At 37.2% G+C, this 25,227-nt stretch overlaps 1 protein-coding gene across 2 annotated transcripts in view; it reads left to right on the top strand.

Annotated features, from left to right (window-relative positions):
• Nucleotides 1-25,227, top strand: part of ADAM32 (ADAM metallopeptidase domain 32) — a 177,831-nt gene that overhangs the window by 80,479 nt on the left and 72,125 nt on the right. For both annotated transcript variants that reach the window (XR_014014083.1, XM_081220688.1), the window contains exons 11-12: nucleotides 11,514-11,650; nucleotides 22,104-22,281. Coding sequence is in view for 1 of the 2 variants with exons in the window: in XM_081220688.1 (XP_081076814.1) it covers nucleotides 11,514-11,650; nucleotides 22,104-22,281 (315 nt within the window). In the remaining variant the exon portion in view is untranslated. The remainder of the gene's footprint in view (nucleotides 1-11,513; nucleotides 11,651-22,103; nucleotides 22,282-25,227) is intronic.

Raw genomic sequence — 25,227 nt, 5'->3', positions numbered from 1 at the left:
CTTTATATTTTCTAACTCTGTTGAAATTATCATTGTGTTCATCCATTCTTCTTCAGAGTTTGTTGAGCATCTTTAAGATCATTACCTTGAACTCTATAAATTGCTTTTCTCACTGTTTAGTTCTTTTTCTGGAGTTTTGTCTTGTTCCCTTGTTTGGAACATATATTCCTCTGTCTCCTCATTTTGCCATATTCCTTATATATGTATTTTTACTATATTATCAATATTATAAAAGGGTACAACTCAGGAACATTCAGATGGAAGAGATGCATAGGGCAAGATATGGGAGAAGTATTGCCGAGCTTCAGTACCCTTCTCAGGAATGCTGCACTTCTGATACCTCCACGTGTTCACAAACCCAGAAGCTCCCTGAACTCCTTCAGGTTCTTTTATGGAGGCTTCATTTTGTCCCTTAGCATGATTGGTGTAATCACTGGCCATTGGTGATTGAAATCAATCTCCAGCCCCTCTTCCCTACCTAGAGGACTGGAGCAGGGTGAAAGTTGCCACCCTCTAATCAAATAGTTGGTTCCTCTCCATCCATAGGGCTTTCCAAAAATACATCATTAACATAAACTATGATTGAAAGGGGCATATTATGAATAACAAAAGATGCTCCTTTCACTTTTATCTCTCCTGAGCTATTTTGGGACCAAAACCCCAAAATTATAACAAACGATGCTTTTATCGCTTTCGCTGTTAGTCTTTTAGGAAATTACAATGGCTGAAAATAAAGACCAAAAACAAAGGTGTTCCGTTAACACTATACATTTCCCTCTAATGACTATTTTCACTATATCCCACAGATTCAGGTAAGTTGTGTTTTCATTTTCATTGAATTCAAAGAGACCTTGAGACTCTTTGACCAGGTGATTATATAGAATCATACTGTTCATTTTCCACATATTTTGGGAAAATTTCAGCTATCTTTTTGTTTTTCAGTTAATTTTTAGTTTAATTCCATGTAGTTTGAGAATACTCTTAACATGGTTTATTTATATTTTTATAAATGTTTAAAGGAATGTTCTATAACCCAGAATGCAGCATATCTTGCTGAGTGATCTATGTGAGCTTAAAAAAATGTGTTCCTGTTGTTAAGTGGAGTACTCTATAAATATCAATTAGATCAAATTGATTAATAGTGAATTTTATGTCATCTGTATTCCTCCTAATTTTGTACCTGCTTCATCTGTAAATTACTGATAGAGAGATGTTGATGTCTCCAACTATTTTAATAGATTTTTCTGTTTCTATTATTAGTTCCATCATTTTTTAAATTGAAGTATAATTGCTTGCAATATTGTGTGAGCTTCAGGTATACAACATAGTGATTCAGTTATTTTTTCTGATTATATTCCATTATAGGTTATTAAAAGGTATTGAATGTAATTTCCTGTGCTATACAGTAGATCCTTATTGTTTATCTGTTTTACGTATAATAGTTTGTTAATTCCATACTCCTTCTTTGTACCTCCCTACTCCCTCTCACTTTGGTAACCATTAGTTTGTTTTCTATGTCCTTGATTCTTTTTCTGTTTTGCATATAGATTCATTCGTATTATTTTTTAGACTCCACATGTAAGTGATATCATATAGTATTTGTCTTTCTCTGTTTGACTTACTTCACTAAGTATAATTTTGGGTTGGCCAAAAGGCTCATTCGGTTTTTTTCTATAAGATGGCTGTAGTAGCACTTAGTTGTCTTTAACTTCATTTGAAACAATTTTGTTAGATTGTATGTGACAGCTGTCATATCAGTGTGCATTTAAAAAAAGATTTATCAAAATTGGTGAATTTTTGTGTAGCCATTTTAATATTGAAGATCAAAGAAAAAAACAACATTTTCAGCATATTATGCTTTATTATTTCAAGAAAGGTAAAAATGCAACTGAAACACAAAAAATGATTTGTGCCATGTATGGAGAAGGTGCAGTGACTGATCGAACATGTCAAAAGTGGTTTACAAAGTTTTTTGCTGGAGATTTCTCGCTGGGTGACACTCCATGATCAGGTAGACCAGTTGAAGTTGATAGCGATCAAATCGAGACATTAATTGAGAATAGTCAACATTATACCATGTGGGAGATAGCTGACATACTCAAAATAACCAAATCAAGCATGGAAAATCATTTGCCCCAGCTTGGTTATGTTAATCACTTTGATGTTTGGGTTCCACAAAAGTTAAGTGAAAAAAACCTTCTTGACCGTATTTCCGCATGCAATTCTCTACTTAGACGTAAAGAAAACATTCTGTTTTTAAAGCAAATTGTGAAAAGTGGAAACTGTACAATAATGTGGAATGGAAGAGATCATGGGGCAAGTGAAATGAACCACCACCAACCACACCAAAGGCTGGTCTTCATCCAAAGAAGGTGATGTTGTGTATGTGGTGGGATTGGAAGGGAGTCCTCTATGATGAGCTCCTTCTGGAAAACCAAATGATTAATTCCAACAAGTACTGCTCCCAATTAGACCAACTGAAGGCAGCACTCGATGAAAAGCATCCAGAATTAGTTAACAGAAAACACATAATCTTCCATCAGGATAACACAAGACTGCGTGTTTCTTTGATGACCAGGCAAAAACTGTTACAGCTTGGCTGGGACGTTCTGATTCATACTCCATATTCACCAGACATTGCACCTTTGGATTTCCATTTTTTTGGTCTTTACACAATTTTCTTAATGGAAGAAATTTCAATTCCCTGGAAGACTGTAACAGACATGTGGAACAGTTCTTTGCTCAAAAAGATAAAAAGTTTTGGGAAGATGGAATTATAAAGTTGCCTGAAAAATGGCAGAAGGTAGTGGAACAAAATGGTGAATATGTTGTTCAATAAAGATCTTGATGAAAATGAAAAATATGTCTTTTATTTTTACTTAAAAACCAAAGGCACTTTTTGGGTGCCCAATACTCTCTAGGTCCATGCATGTTTCTACAAATGGCAATATTTCATTCTTTTTTATGGCTGAGTAATATTCCATTGTATATACATCCTCTTAAGCCAATTATCTATTGATGGACACTAGTTGATTCCACGTCTTGGCTATTGTTAATAGTGCTGCTGTGAACATTGGGGTGCAAGTATCTTTTTGAATTAAAGTTTTCATGTTTTCCAGATATATACCCAGGAGTGGGATTGCTGGATCCTATTGTAACTCTACTTTTCGTTTTTTAAGGAACCTCCATACTGTTTTCAATAGTGGCTGCACCAATTTACATTCCCACTAACAGTGTAGGAGGGTTCCCTTTTCTCCACACCCTCTCCAGCACTTATTGTTTATAGATTTTTTGATGATGGGCATTCTGACTGGTGTTAGGTGATATCTCATTGTAGTTTTGATTTGCATTTCTCTGATAATTGGTGATGTTGAGCAGCTTTTCATGTGCTTATTGGCCATCTGTATGTCTTTTTTTGAGAAATGTCTATTTAGGTCTTCTGCCCTTTTTTTGATTGGTTTGTTTGTTTTTTTGTTACTGAGTTGTATGAGGTGTTTTTATATTTAGAAATTAAGCCCTTGTCAGTAGCATCATTGGCAAATATTTTCTCCCAGTCTCTGGGTTGTCTTTTCATTATATGGTTTCCTTTGCTATGCAAAAGCTTGTAAGTTTGATTAGGTCCCATTTGTTTATTTTTGCTTTTATTTCTATTGCCTTGGGAGACTGACCTAAGAAAACATCACTACAATTGATGTCAGAGAATGTCTTTCCTGTGTTCTCTTCTAGTACTTTTTTGGTATCCTGTCTTATATTTAAGTCTTTAAGCCATTTTGAGGTTATCTTTATGGGCTTTGTTTTAAAATCTATTTTGTCTGATATGAGTATTGCTACCCCTGTTTTCTTGTCATTTCCACTTGCATGAAATATCTTTTCCAACCCCTCACTTTCAATCTATATGTATCTTTGGCCCTAATGTGGTTCTCTAGTAGGCAGCACGTTGTAGGTTCTTGTTTTATTATCCAGTCTGCCACTCTGTGTCTTTTGATAGGAGCATTTACTCCATTGACATTTGAAGTAATTACTGAGAAGTATATATTTATTTCCATTTTAAACCTTGTTTTCCAGTTGATTTTGTATTTCTTCTTTGTTCCTTATTATTTTTGTTTTTTCTCCTGTAGTTTGATGGTTTTCTTTTGTATTATGCTCGAGTTCCTTTGTTTTTGGTTTTTGTGAATCTATTATATGTTTGATTTGTGGTTACCCTAGTTTTCAAGTATGTAAGCCCATAACTATATCTACTTGCTTTAGACTGGTAGTCATATAAGCTCAAACACATTCTAAAAGATCTACATTTTCTTACTCCCTTCCCCCAAATTTTGTGATTTTTACATCTTCATGTTTATTTCTTTGCTGTTCGTTGTAGTTATAATCGCTTTCACAGAACTTTTCGATTGTTTTTTAATCTATATACTGGCTTATTTAAATGATCTTTAATCTTTTTTTATATATTTGCCTTTCCTATTGTAGTTTTCCCTTTCCTATAGATTCTTGCTTCTTTCTATTTAGAGAAGACCTTTCATTATTTCTTTTAGGATAGGTTTAGTATTGCTGTATTCTTTTAGATTTTTCTTGCCTGAGAAATCCTTTATCTCTCCTTCTATTCTAAATGATAATCTTGCTTGATAGAGTATCCTAGGTTGCAGGTTTTTCCCTTTCAGGACTTTTGAATATATCTTGCCACTCCCTTTTGGCCTGCAAAGTTTCTGTAGAGAGATCAGCTGATAGCCTTATGTGGGTTCCCTTGTAACTGACTCTTTTTCTCGTTGCCTTTCGAACCCTCTCTTTATCTTTTGCCATTTTAATTATGTTATGTCTTGGTGTAGGTGTCTTTGTGTTCACCTTGTTTGAGACCCTCTGTGCTTCCTGTACCTGGATATCTGTTTCCTTCTTTAGGTTTGGGAGTTTTTCAGCCATAATTTCTTCAAGCATATTTTTGATCCCCTTTCCTCTTTCTTCTCCTTCTGGGATTCCTATTATTTGTAGATTGGCATGATTTATATTATCCCATAGATTTCATATGTTGCTTTCATTTTTTTCATTTGTCTTTCAAGCTGCTGTTCTGATTAACTTTTATTATTCTATATTCCAGATCATTTATTTGTTCTTCTGCATTATTTAGTTTGCTATTTATTGCCTTTAGCTCTTTTTTTTTTTTTTTTGCCACACGTCTTGTGAGATCTTAGTTCCCCAAACCCATGCCCCCTGCAGTGGAAGCATGGAGTCCTAACCCCTGGAGTGCTAGGGAATTCCCCTAGCTCATTTTTTATCTCGGCAATTGAATTGTCTAATTTTATTTGGCTCCTTTTTATAGTTTCTAGTTCCTTGTTTCAGTAATGTGTATTTCTGTTGATAATCTTTCTTTTTTTTTTTTTGCAGTACGTGGGCCCCTCACTGCTGTGGCCTCTCCCGTCGTGGAGCACAGGCTCCAGACGTGCAGGCTCAGCGGCCATGGCTCAAGGGCCCAGCCTCTCCGCGGCATGTGGGATCTTCCTGGACTGGGGCACGAACCCGTGTCCTCCTCATTGGCAGGCGGACTCTCAACCACTGCGCCACCAGGGAAGCCCGCGATAATCTTTCTTAATTCCTTCAGCATTTTTATTACCTGCTTTTTGAACTTGGGGTCTGGTAGATTTGGGAGGTCTGTTTCATTGCTTATTTTTTCAGGGGATTTCTCTTGTTCTTTGCATTGGGAGTAGTTGCTCTGCCGTTTCATTTTAATTATATAGTTTTCTGACTCTATGAATTTAGGAGAAACCATTATCTACTGTGGTCTGAAGGGCTGTTTTTATGTGGGAGTGACCCTGTGTAGATTGTGTGAGTCCAATATTTTTGACTCAAGGGCTGTTTTTGGTATGGATGCTTGCCATATCTTTCTCAGGGTGTGCTGGCCCTTGTCCCCTTGATAAGGGGGTGTGCTTGGTGTTGTGACCAGAGCCTGCACTGGATGTTGTGCAGAGACTCGTCTTTGCTCTGTGGTTGTCACAGCCCTTTTGGGGATGGGGTCGGCTCCCCGGTTGTTGGAGTAGAAGCCCCCAGATCCATTTCTAAGCTGCAGTATGAGATAGGTGGGACTGGGGCACTCTCTCTGGGACAGGAGCTGCTGTGCATTCCTCCCCAGGTACTGTCCACCAAGATGTGTGACTCTGTGGTGTTGCCTGCCACTTGGTGTGTGTGTCCACAAAGTTCGCTGCTTCTGGCACCTGGCATCATCTCTGCCATGGTAGTACCAATAATTGGCTCAGGTGTCCGGCATGCATTTGTGGTCCTAGTCCCAAAACCCGCCGGCCTGAGATCCCACCAACGCCATACCACCGTGCCCACTGTGGGACCATGGATAATTGGCTTAGATTTCAGCCCCCACTTGCATGTGTGGGTGCTCCAAAAGTTTGCAAAACCCTCGGCAGTGGGAACCGTGCCCTGTTGTGAGCATGCTGACAAGGAGGCTGGTATGGTAGACCCATGACCCTCCTTTCATGTGTTGACAATGGGGCTCTTATGGTGAACCCATGCTCCATCCTGCACGTACCCCCAGTTGCAACTTGGGCCACACTCCAGGCCCTTTGGGCTGTCTCTGTACAGCCAAACTGAGTTCTCTCCCCAGACTGTCCTCTGAAGCCCAAGTTTCAGAATCCACTAGCAGGCATGTGGAAAGTGCAGTGACATGGCAAGGGCAGTCTGTGCTGGTCTCTCTGTACCCTGCTGGGCCACACTCTCCCCTTGAACCTCTAAAGCTCCCTATTTGTCCCACCAGACCTCACAACTGGTGAAGGAGGTTCCTGGGGTGAGGGAACCTTTCCTCTTTCACAGCTCCCTCCCATGGGCACAGGTCCCATCCCGATTCCGCTTCTCCTCCCTTTTCCCTTCATCCTACTCCACTATGTGGGGATCTTTCTTGCAGCTTTGGTTGTATGAGATCGTCTGCCTGCTTTCAGTAGGTATTCTGTGAGACTTGGTCTGCATGTAGATGTATTTTTGATGTATTTGTGTGAGGAGGTGAGTTCCAGGTTCCTCCACTCTGCCATCTTGATCTCCTGCCTCTCAGTAGCATTTTTTAACTTTATACTTTTACTTCTCCCTCAGGTTCTTATTCTTTTTTTGGTTATTGATGTTATAGTATACATATTTTTTATATTGTGTATCCTATAACATATATTGTACTATGATTATTTTTAGTATATTTGTTTTTTCACTTTTAGACTAGAGTGAATTATGCACCGCCATTACACTATTACAGAACCTAACTTTGACTATATATTTACCATTAGCAGTGAGTTTTATGCTACTTTCTCATGTTTTAATGATGTTAATTAGCATTATTTTACTTCAGTTCAAAGAACTCCCTTTCGCATTTCTAGTAAGGCATGTCTAGTGATGATGAACTCCCTCAGCTTTTATTTGTTTGGGAATCATGGTCTCTTCTTCATTTCTGAAGCACAGTTTTGCTGGGCATAGAATTCTTGGTTGACAGTTTTTTTTCTTTCAGTATTTTGAATATATAATCCCATTTTCTCCTCACCTGAAATATTTCTGTTGAGAAACCTGCTGATAGTCTTATGGGGGTTCCCTTGTATGTAACTTGGTTTTTTTCCTCTCTTCTTTCAAAATTCTTTCTTTGTCTTTACTTTTTTTTTTTTTTTTTTTTTTTTTGTGGTACGCAGGCCTCTCACCACTGTGGCCTCTCCCGTAGTGGAGCACAGGCTCCAGACACGCAGCCTCAGAGGCCATGGCTCACGGGCCCAGCCGCTCCGCGGCATGTGGAATCCTCCCGGACCAGGGCACGAACCCGCGTTCCCTGCATTGGCAGGCGGACTTCCAACTACTGCGCCACCAGGGAAGCCCCTGTCTTTACTTTTGACACTTTAATTATAATGTGTCCTGGTGTAGCCCTATTCAAGTTCAACCTATTTGGGGTCCTTTGTGCCTCATATATTTGGATGTCCATTTCTTTTCCAGTTTTTGGAAATTTTCAGCCATTATTGCTTTAAATGTACTTTCTGTCCCTTTTTCTTTTCCTTCTGGAATTCCCATTTATGGTTATTGGTGTGTGTGTGTGTGTGTGTGTGTGTGTGTGTGTGTGTGTTTGTCTGTCCCATAGTCCTGTAGGCTTGCTTTCTTTTTCATTCTTTTTTTATTTTTGCTCCTCTGACTGGATATTTTTAAATATTTCTGCTTTCTAGATCACTGATTCTTTATTCTGCATGGTCGAGTCTCCTGTTGAAGCTCTCTATTGAATGCTTCCGTTATGTTTTTCAGCTCTAAGATATCTCTTTTTAATGGTTTCTGTTACTTTGTTGAACCTATTTTGTTCATTCATTGTTTTACTAATTTCATTTGGTCATCTGTGTGTTCTTATAATTCACTAAACTTCTTTAAGAAGATTATTCTAAATTATTTCTCTGACACTTCATAGATCTCCATTTATTTTGGGTTAGTTATTTGTCAGCATTTTTACTTTCATTTGATGGTGTCACATCCACCTGATTTTTCTTGCTCCTTCATTCCTTACTTTGGTACCTGTGCATTTGAGTTATTGGTCTCCTCTTCCAGACTTTACAGGCTCACTTTGGCAGAGACAGTTCTTCATTAGTCAGCTCAGTTTAGGTTTCTGGACATGTCCTTGGGCAGGCAGGATCTATTTTTGGGCAAGGCCACTGCCCAACCTCTGAGGTCAGGGGAGGGGGTACCACTGGCTGTTAACTGTTGGATAGGACTGATAGTGTGGTTCCCTGCCCAAGCGAGGCAGTAGGATATACTCTGTGGTTCTTTAGATTCACTGGTCAGGCTTCCTAGAAGGTCAGGCAGGGAACTTTACTCAGCAGTAGCTGGGAGATGAATTAGCTTCCATGCCCTGACAGGGAGCACATGACCTGCATGGCTCATTGTTTGTTGACCCACATTAAGCAGACTGTGCCCTTAATTCCTTGGACACATGGGGCCACTGGGTTTTGCTCTGAAGATGGGGAAAACCATGCGCTGTGCTCTCTGTTCAAGTGCCACTGTAAGCAGGGTTGTTGGATGGGCGGCACAGCTTCCTGTGTGCTCTGGCTAGATTTGTTGGTTGGGCTTTCTGAAGGCTATATGTAGCAGTGGGCAGGGCTATGAATATGTGTCCTTGTCCAGGTGTAGTGGGAAAACCAGCTTAGCTCTTTGTTTGTGGTCTTGACTCAATCTAACTGGCATTCCAAGTTTCCTGGCCAAACAGTGCCACAGGCTTTGCTCTGTGAACAATCAACTCTGTCTGCCATACTCTCTGCTCAAGTGTTGCTGCACTATGCAGCTACCAGGTGTTCTGACCAGGCTTCTGGTCAGGGGGAGCCAGGAGCTATACTAGGCATTAGGCAGGGCTATGAAGAGCTCCCCTGACTGGGTGGAGGTGGGTAGCAGACCAGGTTCCAGGGCTGGCAAGGCTTTTCATCTGAGGACTCAAATCAGGCATTCCTATACCTCATTGACTTCCCTTGTCATTCTGTTCCACTGTCCTGGCTCTGCAGATGAGCAGAGCTGGTAGCTGGCAACTACAGGTGCTATAAATGGGAACTCGGCCTGCCAAGATCCAAGCAGTGATTGCTGCAAGCCCTTCCTGCCTTCTCTGTCATGATCAGATTCCCAGGGGTCAAATCTCACTTATCCTTTATGATTCTTATGAGGTAAGACCAGATTAGGGGCTCCCAGAAGTGACCCACAATACTAGGGGATCTGGATGTCCACTCTAGGCTCCTTTCCCACTTGAGGGACTGTAGGCTCTGGGAAGACCTCTCGGTGTGGTGCTGCACCAGTCTTGGGGAGGGGCAATGCATTCAGGGTATATCTGCTCCTCCTAACCTTCTAATGAGGACTGTCTTGGTCTCTGTTACAGGGGCTGCTTCAGCCTCACCTCCATGTTCTAGAATTTTCTCAGTGATGTCTATGAATAGTTGCTAGTTGTTCTTCTTGTGAGGGGGAGTGAAGTTGGGAAAGACCTATGTTGCCATCTTGGTGATATCACTCCTGTTGCAATTTAATTCTTATTATGGACCTGGAGACAATGAGGGGTGATGAGACAAATGTCCCAGGTTTTGTCATTAAAAGTGTCATTTTTTTAAATGTAGAGGCTCTTTCATTGTTTTTTTTAAATTAATTAATTTATTTTTGGCTGTGTTGGGTCTTCGTTGCTGTGCACGGGCTTTCTCTAGTTGCGGCGAGCGGGGGCTACTCTTCGTTGTGGTGCATGGGCTTCTTATTGTGGAGCATGGGCTCTAGGTGTGCGCAGGCTTCAGCAATTGTGGCACGGGGGCTTCAGTAGTTGTGGCTCGCGGGCTCTAGAGCTCAGGCTCAGTAGTTGTAGTGCACAGGCTTAGTTGCTCCACGGCATGTGGGATCTTCCCGGGCTGTGGCTCGAACCCATGTCCCCTGCATTGGTAGGTGGATTCTTAACCACTGCTCCACTGGGGAAGCCCTCTTTCACTGTTTAGAGAGAGGCTTACTCTATGGGCAAGGGACGTCCAGGGATATTTGTTCATGTCACTCCAGTTGTTCCCACCACAAGTTTCAGATTCTGACTTCTTCCACACCAAACCTGGTAGGTTTGATAGTTAAATTGGAGCTGGGTCCCTACAGTACTTATAGCTAGGCCCTGAGCTTGGTCCTCAGCTGTATCAAACCAACAACTGCAGGAGGTGATAGTCACCACAGTGCTGCTGCAGAGGCTTTCTGATTGCTTATTTGCATTATCAGTTGTTCATTTACAGTTTTTCCTTTCTGTTTTTCATAATGTGCTTCCTCTAGCACTACCAGAAGAAGCCAGTTGACCCCAAAATATTTATTATAGCTTGTCTTTATAACAGTGAAGTGCCTTGATGTTCCTCACAAGTTGACCTCTACCTGCACCTTAACTTATGCCACATTTGGCAAAAATTGAGAAATTATGATGTCATTGCATATCATGAATTACCAGTGTCCCATTTCTCCTTGGCAAGGAAGATATTTATACACTCATTAAATATGTGACAGCCTAATCAGAAGAATGCTTTCCTGAGGGTCTGTTTTCTGTGGTTTCTCCTGATACTAGTTACTGTGTCATTGAAAATCTTGGCAGGAAGCAGATAGCGTACTTACAACTGAGGAATTTGGTTATGTGGCCACTTTGTGAGCTGGGAGGTGGAGTATCATGTGGACTCTCCTGAATGAACATGACAGCTGTTCTAAGAAATTAGGTAAATGGAAGATCATAGTCCATATAGCCAAAAATCTAATGTAAAAATAGCCCTTTTATATAGTTAGGACAATTATTTAAGAATTATCTTAAAAGCATTCAATTGTTAAATCATGGCAAAGCTAGACATAGGCTCAATATGGCTTATATCTCAATAAAATTTCATAAGAAGATCTTCAGCTTCTTACTTGTCCAATGAACTGCATTTCCATAATCTTAAGTATTCGATAAATCAATAAAATGTTCATAATTAGAAAAATATTACTTTTACCACCCGTCAGTGAATTGTCTTTTATTTGAATTTTCCTTGTTGTTAATGTAGTTTCCCAAGGGGATAACTTTGGAGGCATTTTCAGTTATTGTCACCCAGATGCTGGGACTCAGTCTGGGCATATCATATGATGACCCAAGGAAATGTCGATGTTCAGGAGCCATCTGCGTAATGAGTCCAAAAGCCATGTAAGTTTTTAAAAAATAAGATTTATTTATTTTTTTGTATTTATTTTGTTTTAAATAACTGAAGTGAAAAATTTTAGTATTTGCTTATAGCATGAATTAACTATAAATGGACCAAGGACCACAAAATATAAATATGATATTTTAAGCCTAAGAATAGTATGGTGGGAGGTTAGCATTAAGAACAGTCAAAGATAGCAAATCCAGTCTGCAAGATACATTAGCAAAGGAATTCTCCATAGGCTGTGTATTTTAAGAAATCACTTAATAAGGATCTTTAAAGATATGTCGTAGGCCAAAACAAGTGGCCTTTGTTTTTAGACAAAATTTTCTGTTTTGCTTTTAGAGTATATTAATGTTGTGGAAAAACTATGATCTAAAGAATATAATATTTGTGTGACTTTGGATAAATTACTAGGCCTTGCTTAGATTTATTTTTGTCATCTTTAAAATGGGAATGATTATGCCTGTTCTCTTATTTCAGAGTGATATAGGAATAAAATGAGAAAATAAAATGGGAAAGTGTTTTTTAAATTGTAAAATCATACAAGTATGTGATGGATTAGTTACAGTGATTTCTAAATTTGCCAGTGTTCCCCACATAGTATATCGTACAAGGGCTATAGCAGATGTCATTAGTGTTCTACAGTTTTTATTTGTAAAAAGGGCCTATGTTAAGTGTGACCTATTCATAACTGAAGAACGATCAAAAGTCAAAAGTGAAAACAAGCCATTAATTTCTGAAAACATGCTCTTTTTATAGTTATTTCTAAACACCACCTAAGGTTAACTCTTACATTCTAAAAATAACTCAAACACAAACCTATATATTTTTATATACACACATTTTATTACAATATAGTTCTCCATGGATTATATATAAAAACAATATTTTATATGTATAAAATATATAATTTCATTAAATTAAATGTATAATAAATTAAATATAATAACATTTATTAATCAAATATAAAATTTATATAGCTATATAAGCAATATGAAAATTACCATTCTGGGCCTATTGTCCATTTGGCCAACTGTTCTCAAGTATGATATGACAAGATGTTTTGTGTAGGTCACCCAGAGTCTGGGATTAATGATAATAAAAATAACAAATATTTACATTGTGCTTGCTATGTGCTAGAGACTATTTCAAACACTTTACATATGTTAAGTCATTTGATCCTCACGTCTCTTTAGGGTAGGTCCTATTATTCTCATCTTTACAGATAAGAAACTGAATTATAAAAGGATAACTATCAGTGGTCAGAGAGCTGGTTGTGGCAGTCCTGAGTTTTGAACCCAGGCATTCCGGCTTTAGAATCTGTGTTAATAAACTTTTGGATTTGTATGGTGCTTTATGACATTTAAACTGCTTTCATACATATTGTCCAGTTTCTTAAAAAACTTTCTTGATGTGTGTAGAGCAAGTATTATCTTAACTTTTATAAAATCTAACAATTTTATATGCATATATATGTAAGATATATAAATGAATATATAAGATCTATCTATAAATGTAGATAGATATATCTTTTACATTTCTGGAGTACATCTCATTCATTATTTTATATAATTTTCAAAGAAGGCATGTGAGTAAGTAAGGCAAATATTATTATTTCCATTTGTCTTTTTCCATGTGTTTTTTTTTTTTTTTTTAAGCCCTGGAGTACAGAGAGAGAGAGCCAAGTGACTCTACATTGGGTATACAGATAATAAGTAGCCAACTTCAGCTGATATCAGTAATGTCACCAGTGATTTATTGGGTACTCACTATAAGCCAAAGAGTTGAATTAGGTACTTTACTTGTTTATTAACATTTAATCCTCCTAACAACCCTAAGAAATGGATGGGTACTATCCGTATCTTGTAGATGAGAAAACTGAGACTTAGAGAGTTTGATCACTTTGCTTAAAAGCTCATAAGTCACAAGATTGGTACTAGTCAACAGGTTTATCTAACTCAAAGCTTTTGTTATTTTCTCTACTCCATATTGACTTCATATAGAGGACAGTTAATATATTGGAATTGATTTAAACCAAGTAGCAAAAGAACATTAAAATGTATTCGTACAAACTTCATTCTTTAGTTCAGTAATCCTCCTAGTGTATTATTTTGATGATGCAATTTATATCTACTTTTTAAAAGTGGGTAACTTTTAACATAGTCTACACAAACAAATGAGTTCAGAAGTGGAGGGAGGAAAGAGCATAGAAAATGGCAAAAGCTATGAATGTAGGAACTTAGGGAAAACTCATGGTGAAGGTTTGCTTACCTATCCAGTTGCATCATTTTACAAAAAGGCAAAAACATTTAGAAGGAGTATGGAGTTATCAGTTATCCAAAGAAATTGAATTATTTTATTCTTATTGCTTTCTCTTAATTTCTTACTAAGACCAATTTTACTAAGCTATGGGAATTTGATTGGGGAAGAGGAGATACCATCTTGGAGTAAGGAATACATTGAGGAGAATGTGGGCTTTGGAATCTTTCACTTGTTTGCTATTTTCCCTAACCCTTATTTTTCTCATCTGAAAAATGAAGATCATGATAGGTATATCTCACAGTTGTTGTGAGGATGCAATTAATCAAGTAAGTTACTTATCAGTGTGCTGGTATCTCTTCTTATTTGAGGAGTAGAAAAACCCAAGAGGTATTAAAATGGTGGTGTAAGGATACACAAGAACAGTGAGAATATGGAATGTTGGGAAAGAAGTGTAGACAAGAGACAGACCCTGAAAGAAAAATGAAATACTATAAAATGCTGTCAAGTGCTAACCCCAACTTCAGAAAAATGGTAGAGAGTACAACAATTTTTTTGCATAATTTCCTTCTGTCACATAATTTCTCTGTTCTTTGAATACAGAACTTAGGCTAGTTATATCATAGTTTCAATAAGCCTTTATAAAATAATTTGGGAGCAAAATAACATAGCATTAGAATTTAGAGTGTAAAATCGCAACCAAATGAATGTTAGGAAAAACTTCAGATAATTGATTCAAGTAAACTTTGAGAACACACATTCTTAGTTAAGAACTGCCATATGGGCAGCGAAAAGGTGAATAATTAGGGATTATATACAGTTAGCTATAAATAATTCCCAGATCAAAAATATTATATAGTTTTTTTATTTAAAAGTTTTCTTCACCTTTCAGTTTTGATGCTAAGATCGTCAAAATTTATGGTTTATAGTAAAATATCTATTAATATTTAATATAAATATTTTATTGCATTATTTACTGTTCAAAGATGAAATTTTGAGTAAAAAGTACCTGAATTTGGAGTCTTAGATAACTGTGTGTGAATACTGATCCTGCTAATGTACAAACTATCTGAGTTTGAGGAGGTTTCTAGCTTCTCTGAACTTTAATTCAGTTTCTATAAAATGTTGATGACAATACCAACCTCTTTGGTTTGTTGTGAGGATTAAATAATCAAGTGAATAAAATATCTGGCTGATAATAGGCGCTCAATAAATGTCAGTTACCTCCTTACCTTACAAAGTTGTACTGCATATGCAGAGTGACTCATCTTATGGAAATATTGTCTGAAGTTATTTTTATTAGTGGTATATGGTAATTATGGTAATTATGTTAAATTTTGATTAATATACAATTTCTGTGAAATCTTTGAGAAAGCTCAGGACTAAGCACAGTACAGTCTGTTTAACGAAAGTTTCTTGTTATTAGGAAGAATCAACAGACAGTTGGTTCTATGTTTGCTTAGAACTGTGCAGGTAATAAGTGATACCAACCATAAAGATGACAAAATTCCTGCTTCAAACAACTTACAATTCAATGAATTATCTATCATATTATATATGTAGTACAAACATATGAATAAACATTGAAAAACCATTGAAATAGAAGAGATTCAAACTTTCAAAGTGTTTGATTCTTAATTTGGTCAAGGGAAAGATAGAGGAAATAGAAGTTTGAAGAGTTGTTTATATACATCTGGGAATTTACATAATGGATATTTGGTTTTCTCCCTGCCATTATTTCAGTTGTATTTCACCTAGACAGAGCTATCATACACATACATAACCATATTTTTTCTGTATATGCAAGAATTTACATACAACCACACCCAGAAGCTCAAAACTTTCTCTTAGGTAGATTTAGTTTGTAATGCATATAAAAAATAAAATTTATCTATTCTGTTTTTTCTTCCAGTTTTCCTGAAATATAACTGACATATAGCACTGTATAAATTTAGGGTATACAGCATAATGATTTGATTTACATCCATCATGAAATGATTATCACAATAAGTTTATGAACATCCATCATCTCATATAGATAAATAATTAAAGAAATTTTTTACATATGTTTTACATATGTTCTCATGTGATGAGAACTCTTAGGATTCACTCTCAACAAATTTCATACATAACATAGAGCAATGTTAATTATATTTATAACATTGTACATTACATCCCTAGTACTTACTTATAACTGGGAGTTTGTGACTTTGACTGCCTTCATGCAGTTCCCCTTCCCCCCACACATCTGATTTCTTTTTCTATGAGTTTTTTGTTTGTTTTGTTAGTCCTGTTATACAACGTAGTGATTTGATATTTCTATACATTTCAAAATGATCACCATGATAAGTCTAGTTATATGTCACCATACAGATAGTACATAGTTACTGTGTTCCCCATTTTATTTTAAATATTTTACTTTTATTTATTTTATTTTAACTATTTTATTTTATTTATTTATTTTGGCCACGCTGAGAGGCATGTGGGATCTTAGTTGCCCGACCAGGGATCGAACTGGCGCTCCCTGCAGTGGAAGTGCAGAGTCTTAACCACTGGACCGCCAAGGAAGTCCCCACAGTACATTTTATACCTGTGATTCATTTATTTTGCAGCTAGAAGTTTGCACCTTTTAATCTCCCTCACCTATTTCTCCCCCCCTACCCCAGAAACCACCTCTTTGTTCTCTGATTCTATAACTGTTTCTGTTTTGCTCTGTTAGTTCATTTGTTTTGTTTTTTAGATTCCACATATTAGTGAAATCATACAGTATTTATCTTTCTCTGCCTGACTTATTTCACTTAGCATAATGCCCCCTAGTTCCATCCATGTTATCACAAATGGCAAGCTTTCCTTCTTTTTTATGGCTAATTTCCACTGTGTGTGTGTGTGTGTGTGTGTGTGTGTGTGTGTGTGTATATATATATATATATATATATATATACACACCACATCTTCTATTCCCACTAATCTATTGATGGGCACTTAGGTTGTTTCCATACCTTAACTATTGTAAATAATGCTCTAGTGAACATAGGGATGCATGTATCTTTTCTAATTTGCATTTTTGTTTCTTCAGATAAACACACAGGAGTGGAATTGACAAATCATATGGTAGTTCTGTTTTGAAATTTTGAAGAATCTCTATACTGTTTTTCATAGTGACTGTACCAATTTACATTCCCACCAACAGTGCATGAGGGTTTCCTTTTCTCCACGTCCTTGCCAACACTTGCTATTTGTTGTCTTTTTTGATAATAACCCTTCTGACAGGTGTGAGGTAGTATCTTCTTGTGATTCAGTTTCCGTAATGACTAACGATGTTGAGCATATTTTCATGTGCCTGTTGGCCATCTGTATGTCTTCTTTGGAAAAGGGCTATTCAGGTCCTCTACACACTTTTTCAGTTGGGTTGTTTTATTGATGTTGAATTGTATGAGTTCCTTGTATATTTTAAATATCAACCTGTTATTAGCTATGTCATTTGCAAGTATCTTCTCCCATTCAATAGGCCACCATTTCATTTTGTTGATAGTTTCCTTCACTGTACAAAAGCTTTTCAGATTGATGTAGTCCCATTTATTTATTTTTGCTTTTGTTTCCCTTGCCTGAAGAGACAGACACAAAAAAATATTACTAAGATCAATGTCTAAAGAGCTTACTGCCTGTTTACTTCTAGAAGTTTTATGGTTTAAGGTCTTACCTTTAAGGCTTTAATCTGTTTTGAATTTATTTTTCTACATAGTGTGAGAGAGTAGTCTAGTTTGTTTCTTTTGCATGTAGCTGTCCAGTTTTCCCAACACAATTTATTGAACAGGCCGTCTTTTCTCCATTTTATATTCTTGCCTTCTTTGTCATAGATTAATTGACCATAAGTGTGTGAGTTTGTTTCTGGGCTTTCTGTTCTGTTCCACTTATCCATGTGTCTGTTTTTGTGCCAGTACCATACTTGTTGGATGACTGACACTTTGTACCATAGTTTGAAATCAGGTAGTGTGATACCTCCAACTCTGTTCTTTTTCAAGATTTCTGTGGCTATTTGGAGTCTGTTGTGCTTCCATACAAATTTTATAATTATTTGTTCTAGCTCTGTGAAAAATGCCATTAATATTTTGATAGAAATTGCATTGAATCTATAGATTTCCTTGGGTAGTATGATCATTTTAACAGCAATTGTTAATGGGATTGTTTTCTCAATTTCTCTTTCTGATACTTTGTTGTTAATGTATAGAAATGTATCACATTTCCGTATGTTAATTTTGTATCCTGCACATTTACTGAATTCATTGATAAGTTCTAGTAGTTTTTTGGTGGTGTCTTTAGGATTTTCTATATATAGTATCATGTCATCTGCAAAAAGTGACAGTTTTCTTTCTTTGTTCCCAATGTGGATTCCTTTTATTTCTTTTTCTAGTCTGATTGCTGTGGCTAGGACTTCCAATACTATGTTGAATAAAATTGGTGAGAGTGGAAATCCTTGTCTTATTCCTGATCTTGGAGGAAATGCTTTCAGCTTTTCACATTTGAGTATGATATTAGCTGTGGATTTGTCATATGTTTAGATCTGAAGTGAGTCTCTTGTAGGAAGCATATGTATGGGTGTTGTTTTTGTATCCATTCAGCCACTCTGTGCCTTTGATTGGAGCATTTAGTCCTTTTACATTTAAATTAATTATTGATATGTATGTACTTATTCCCATTTTGTTAATTGTTTCGGAGTTGTTTTTGTAGTTCTTTTTTGTTGAGGTCCTCTTCCTTTTTTCTCTTTTCTTATGATTTGATGCCTACATTTGGTGTTATGTTTGGATGCCTTTCTCTTTTGTGTGTGTATATCTACTATAGATTTTTGGTTTGTCATTACCATGAGGTTTGTATATAGCAATATATATATATATATATATATATATATATATATATATATATATATATATATGCTTGTTTTAAGTTGCTGATCTCTTAAGTTCAAACACGTTTTAACAACCCTGCATTTTTACTTCCCACCCCCAATGTTTACTGTTTTGACATCACCTTTTTGTTTGTGTATCCCTTAACTACTTATTGTAGATGTAGATGATTTTACTACTTTTTTCTTCTAACCTTCCTACTAGATTTATAAGCTGTTGATTTATTACCTTTATTGTATATTTGAAGTTCCCTATAAGATTTTTTCTTTTGTAATTTTCATATTTCTAGTTGTGGCCTTTTCTTTTTCACATAGAGAAGTTCCTTTAACATTTCTTGTAAAGCTGGTTTGGTGGTGCTCTTTTATTGGCATTTGCTTGTCTGTATAAGTTTTGATCTTGCCATCAAATCTGAATGAAAGCCTTGCCAGCTAGAGTATTCTTGGTTGTAGTTTTTCTTCCTTTCATCACTTTAAATATACGGGGCCACTCTCTTCTGGCCTGCAGAGTTTCTGCTATAAAGTCAGATGATAGCCTTACAGGAGTTCCTTTGTATGTAACTTGTTGCTTTTTCCTTGCTGCTTTTAACATTCTGTCTTTATCTTTAATTTTTGTCATTTTCACTACAGTGTGTCTTGGTGTGTTCCTCTTTGGGTTGATCCTCTTTGGGACTCTCCGTAACTCCTGTACCTGGATGTCTGTTTCCTTTCCCAGGTTAGGGAAGTCTTCAGCTATTATGTCTTCAAATACAATATGTTCTCTGCCCCATTTTCTCTCTATCTTCTCCTTCTGGGACTACTATAATGTGACTGGTAGTATGCTTGATATCGTCCCAGAGGTCTCTTAAGCTGTCCTCATTTCTTTTTATACATGTTTCTTTTTCCTGTTCAGCTTCAATGATTTTTCACTACTCTATTCTAGCTCACTGATTTGTTCCTCTGTATCATCTAACCTATTGTTGATTCGTTGTGGTAGATTTCTTATTTCAAGTATTGTATTCTTCATCTCTCTTTGTTTCTTCTTTGCATTTTCTAACTCTTTGTTCATGTCTCACCCTGTTCATCCATTCTTCTCCCGAATTTTTTGAGCATCTTTATGATTGTTACCTTGAACTCTGTATCAAGTAGATTGCTTGTCTCCACTCCACTCAGTTCTTCTTTTGGGGTTTTATCTTTTTCCTTCATTTGGAACGTATTCCTCTGTTGCCTCATGTTTCCTAATTTGCTGTTTTTATTTCTATGTATCTGGTATTTGGTTGTTTCCCGAACTTGGAGAAGTGACCTCTTGTAGATGTCCTATGCATCACAGCAGCACACTCCTCTCTGGTCCCAGAGCTATATGCTCTAGTGGTCCCCCTAAGAGGACTGTGAGGGTCCTTCTATTGTGACAGGCTGACTACTGTGGGTGGTCTGGTAGACTTGGCTGGACTGGCCCCCTGTCCAGTTGGTTGCCAGTCCCTGCCTTGTTCGGAGGCTGCTGGCCACTGGTGGGTGGAGCTGTGTCACAAGGTGGCTGACCGTGGAAACCCATGGGGTCCTGGGCTAGTGCTGGCCCAGTGGTGGGTGGACCTGGGATTGGGGTGGGTGGCTATGGGGCCAGGGGTCCTGGATCTAGTAGCAGTCTGCTGGTGGGTGGGACCAGTTCCTGACATGGCTTACTGCATGGTCCAGTGTGTCCAAAGCTGTTGACAGCCTGCTAGTAAGCAGGGCTGGATCCCGGGTTGGCTGATGAAGGGGTCTGAGGTGTCCCAGAGCTGGTGTTAATCTACTCGTGTAGCTCAGAGGGTCCTGGGCCTGGTGCTGTCCTGCTGGTGGGTCAGCTGGGTCCTGACATGGCAGGCTGCAGGGCTCTGATGGTCCTGGTGGGGCTGGTGTCTGCCCACTGGTTGGTGGGGCCAGAGTCCAGGAGATACCAGGGCTGGTGGTATCCCCTGGTGGGAGAGGTTGTGCGAGTGTTGAGCTGGCTGGTGGGGGGGTGGCTGGTGTCAGGGAGGCTAGAACTGGCTCACTGGTGGGTCACCCACCCAGGGGTATGGGTCTTGCCTTTACCACATCTCCACCCTTCCCACCCATCTACTTGTGGTTCCTTCTTCATATCTTTAGTTGTAGAAGATCTTTTCTGCTACTCTTCTAGTCTTTCTCATCAAAAATTGCTCTGTAAATAGTTGTAAATTTGATGTGCCCATGGGAGGAGGTGAGCTTAGAGTCTTCCTACTCCAAAATCTTGGTCGTTCTCTAATCTGTTCTTAATTTTTTTAATTGTAGTTGAAATACTCAACAGGAATTCTCTTAACCAATTTTAAATTTATTACTTAACTACAGGCACTATGTTGAACAGCAGATCTCTATAATTTATTCATCTTGTATAACTGAAACTTTATACCCATTTTACAAATCCCCATTTCCCCCTCCTCCTAGCCCCTTGTCAACTCTGCATCTATGGGTTTGACTGTTTTAAATATCTTGTATAAGTGAAAGCATGAAGTATTTCACTTTCTGTGACTAGCTTATTTCACTTAGCATAATGTCCTCGAGGTTTTTCTGTGTTGTTGCATATGGCAGGACTTGCTTCTTTTTTTTTTAAGGCTGATAATATTCCATTGCAGATATGTACCACATTTTCTTTATCCATTCATCTTTCAGTGGACATTTAGGTTGACTCCATATCTTTGCTGTCGTGAATATTGCTGCAATAAACATGGGAGGGCAGTTATAACTTATATATCCTGATTTCAATAGTTTTAGATATATACCCAGAAGTAGGATTGCTGGATCATATGGTTGTTCTAGTTTTAATTTTTTGAGGAAGCTCACACCTGTTTTCAAAAGAGCCTGGACCAAGTTACATTTCCATAAACAATGTACTAGGGTTCCAATTTCTCCACATCCTCGACAGCACTGTTTATCTATTTTTTAAAGAATCATAGCCATCTTAACAGGTGTGAGGTCTTTTTTTTTTTTGCATTTCTCTGATGATTAGTTATATTGATAACCTTTTAAGATACCTGCTGGTTATTTATATGTGTCTTCTTTGGGGAAATGTCTATCCAAATCCTTTGTCCATTTTCTAGTTGGGTTGTTTCATTTTGCCTATTGAACTTAATTTTGTTTTAAGAAGATATGTATTCCAGTGAATGAAATCACATGACCTCCTGCAGAATGACTTTGGCCTCTGAGCACTTGTTATGAACATTTATCATTACCTCTTGAATTTAACATTTTGAAATTAACTTATATAATATAGAATTGTGTTTTCAGAAGTATACTGCCATGACATTATACGGATTCATCTTTAGGCAATCCAGTGGTGTGAAGACTTTTAGCAGTTGCAGTTTGAGTGACTTTGAAAATTTCATTTCAAATATGGGTGCCCAGTGTCTTCAGAATAAGCCACAAATGCAGAGGGCTCCGGCAACAATCTGTGGGAACGGCAGAGTGGAAGGAAATGAAATCTGTGACTGTGGTACTGAGGAAGTAAGTCTGATAATTGGAAAATTGATAAATTTATTGTTTTAGTTCAACTCTTTGTCATAAATGTTATTATCTCAAATATGACTGAGTACTGTGCAAAATATTGGCAGTAATGAAATCAAGGTTGAAATACATACAAGAATATACCATCTAGATTTAATAGGTTGAAGAGTTTTGGACAAATATAAGAATATTCCCCAAAAATTATTGCTGACAGGAAAAAAGGGAAGTCTACAATGAGCTTTTGGTTCCAGACTAAATGTGTAAAATCTTTCAAACCTGTGCTTAACCTTTGGACATTTGATAAGTGTCTTATTGAAGATTAATGTGAGAACAGACCATCAAGTATCCTTTAGGGTATTGCTTCACACTGGAATCAGCAGTATGGGGAGGGAAGACTGTTAAAGTTACAGTCTGAACATTGGGTGATTTTGATTACTCACTTGATAGAGAAGCCCTAGAGAAAATATAATGAACGCAAAAGGTCCAGGGCGTAATGCTTCTAGACAGTTTTTTGCAGCAGAACTGCAAGTATCATAAATGTTCATGATCATAAGATAGAAATGATATTAGGATTGGACACATGCATGGGTCAGAACAAACTTGTACTCATATCACATTGTTTTAATACTGTGCCTTTATATTATGTTTCACCATTTGGTGGAACAAGTCCTCCCTTTTTACTCTTCATCTGTTTTTAAATCAATTTTCTTGGAGGCATCATCTGCGTACAATAAAATACAACAAATATAAGTATACAGGTGGATGAATGTTTGCACATGTACACAAGCATTGGTACAATTCAGATAGTTTTTTTTCATTTTTTAAATTGACCTACAGCACTGTGTTAATTCCTATTACACAACATAGTGAATCAGCATTCTATACATTTCAAAATGATCATCTTGATAAGTCTAGTTATGATATGTCACCATATAAAGATATTACATAGTTATTGACTATGTTCCCCACACTGTACATATTATACTCATGACTCATTTATTTTGCAACTAGAATTTTGTACCTCTTAATCTCCCTCACCTATTTCTTTCCTCTCCCCAAACCCCTTCCCTCTGGCAACCACCTGTTTGTTCTTTGTATCTATAACTCTGTTTCTGTCTTTCTATGTTTGTTCATTTGTTATATTTTTAGATTCCACATAAAAGTGAAATCATAAGGTATTTGTCTTTCTCTGTCTGACTTATTTCACCTAACATAATACCCTCTAGGTACATCCGTGTTTTGTTTTGTTTTGTTGTGGTACGTGGGCCTCTCACTGCTGTGGCCTCTCCCGTTGTGGAGCACAGGCTCCAGATGTGCAGGCTCAGCGGCCATGGCTCACAGGCCCAGCCGCCCCGCGGCACGTGGGATCCTCCTGGACCGGGGCACGATCCCGTGTCCCCTGCATTGGCAGGCAGACTCTCAACCACTGCGCCACCAGGGGAGCCCCCATCCGTGTTTTTACAAATGGTAAAATTTCATTCTTTTTTTTATGGCTGAGTAATATTCCATTGTATATATGTACCACATCTTCTTTATGCATTTATCTATTGATAGGCACTTAGTTTGCTTCCATATCTTAGTTATTGTAAATAATGCTGCAGGGAACATATGGGTGCATATATCTTTTTCTTTCATTGAGTATCAATTATTTAAAATATTATATTAGTTTTAGGCATACAGCATAGTGATTAAATACTTTTTATAGACTGTACTTCATTTAAAGTTGTTATTTTAAAAAGGGCTATATTTCCCTGTGCTGTATAATGTATTTTTGGAGCTTATTTATTTTATACATAGTAGTTTGTACCTCTTAATTCCATCTTCCTCCTCTTCCCTTTCCCCACTGGTAACCAGTAGTTTGACCTCTATATCTGGGAATCTGTTTCTGCTTTGTCATATTCATTCATTTGTTTTATTTTTTGTATTCCACATATAAGTGATAAAATAGAGTACTTGTCTTTGTCTCTCTGAGTTATTTCACTAAGGATAATACCCTCTAGGTCCATCTATGTAGTTGCAAATGGAAAAATTTTATTCTTTTTTATGGCCGAGTAATATTCTATTGTATATGTATACCACATCTTCTTTATCCATTCATCTGTTGATGGACACTTATGTTGCTTCCACATCTTGGCAATTGTAAATAATGCTGCTATGAACATTGGGGTGCATGTGTATTTTTGAATTAATGTTTTTGTTTTCTTTGGATATATATTCAGGAGTGGAATTGCTGGGTCATATGGTAGCTTGATTTTTAGGGTTTTTTTTGAGGAACCTCCATACTGTTTTCCATAGTGGGAAACAGTGTACAAGTGTTCTCTTTTCTCCACTTACTTGCCAACATTTGTTATTTGTGATCTTTTTGATGATAGCGATTCTGACACATGTGAGTTGATATCTCATCGTGGTTTTGATTTGCATTTCCCTAATGATTAGTGTTGTTAGCATCTTTTCATGTGCCTATTGGCCATCTGTATGTTTTCTTTGGAAAAATGTGTATTCAGGTCTCCTGCCCATTTTTAAATCAGGTTATTTGTTTTTTGGATATTGAGTTGTATGAGCTGTTTATATATTTTGGATATTAACTCCTTATCAGGCATATTATTTGAAAACATTTTCTCACTTTCAATAAGTTGTTTTATGCTTTGGTCAGTGGTTTCCTGTGCTGCACAAAAGCCTTTAAGTTTAATTAGGTCCCATCTGTTTATTTTTGTTTCCTTTGCCTTAAGAGACAGGTCCAAAAAATATTGTTGCAATTCATGTCAGAGTGTTCTGCCTATGTTTTCTTCTAGGAGTTTTATGTTTTCTGGTCTTATATTTATGTCTTTAATCCATTTTGAGTTTATTTTAATATATAGTTTAAGAAAATGTTTCAGTTTTATTCTTTTAATGTAGCTGTCCAGATTTCCAGCACTACTTATTAAAGAGATTGTCTTTTCCCCATTG

The sequence above is a fragment of the Mesoplodon bidens genome, assembly GCF_964165515.1.
Source record: "Mesoplodon bidens genome assembly, chromosome: 20".
NCBI classification, from domain to species: Eukaryota; Metazoa; Chordata; class Mammalia; order Artiodactyla; family Ziphiidae; genus Mesoplodon; species Mesoplodon bidens.
This window is presented reverse-complemented; position numbering and strand designations above follow the sequence as displayed.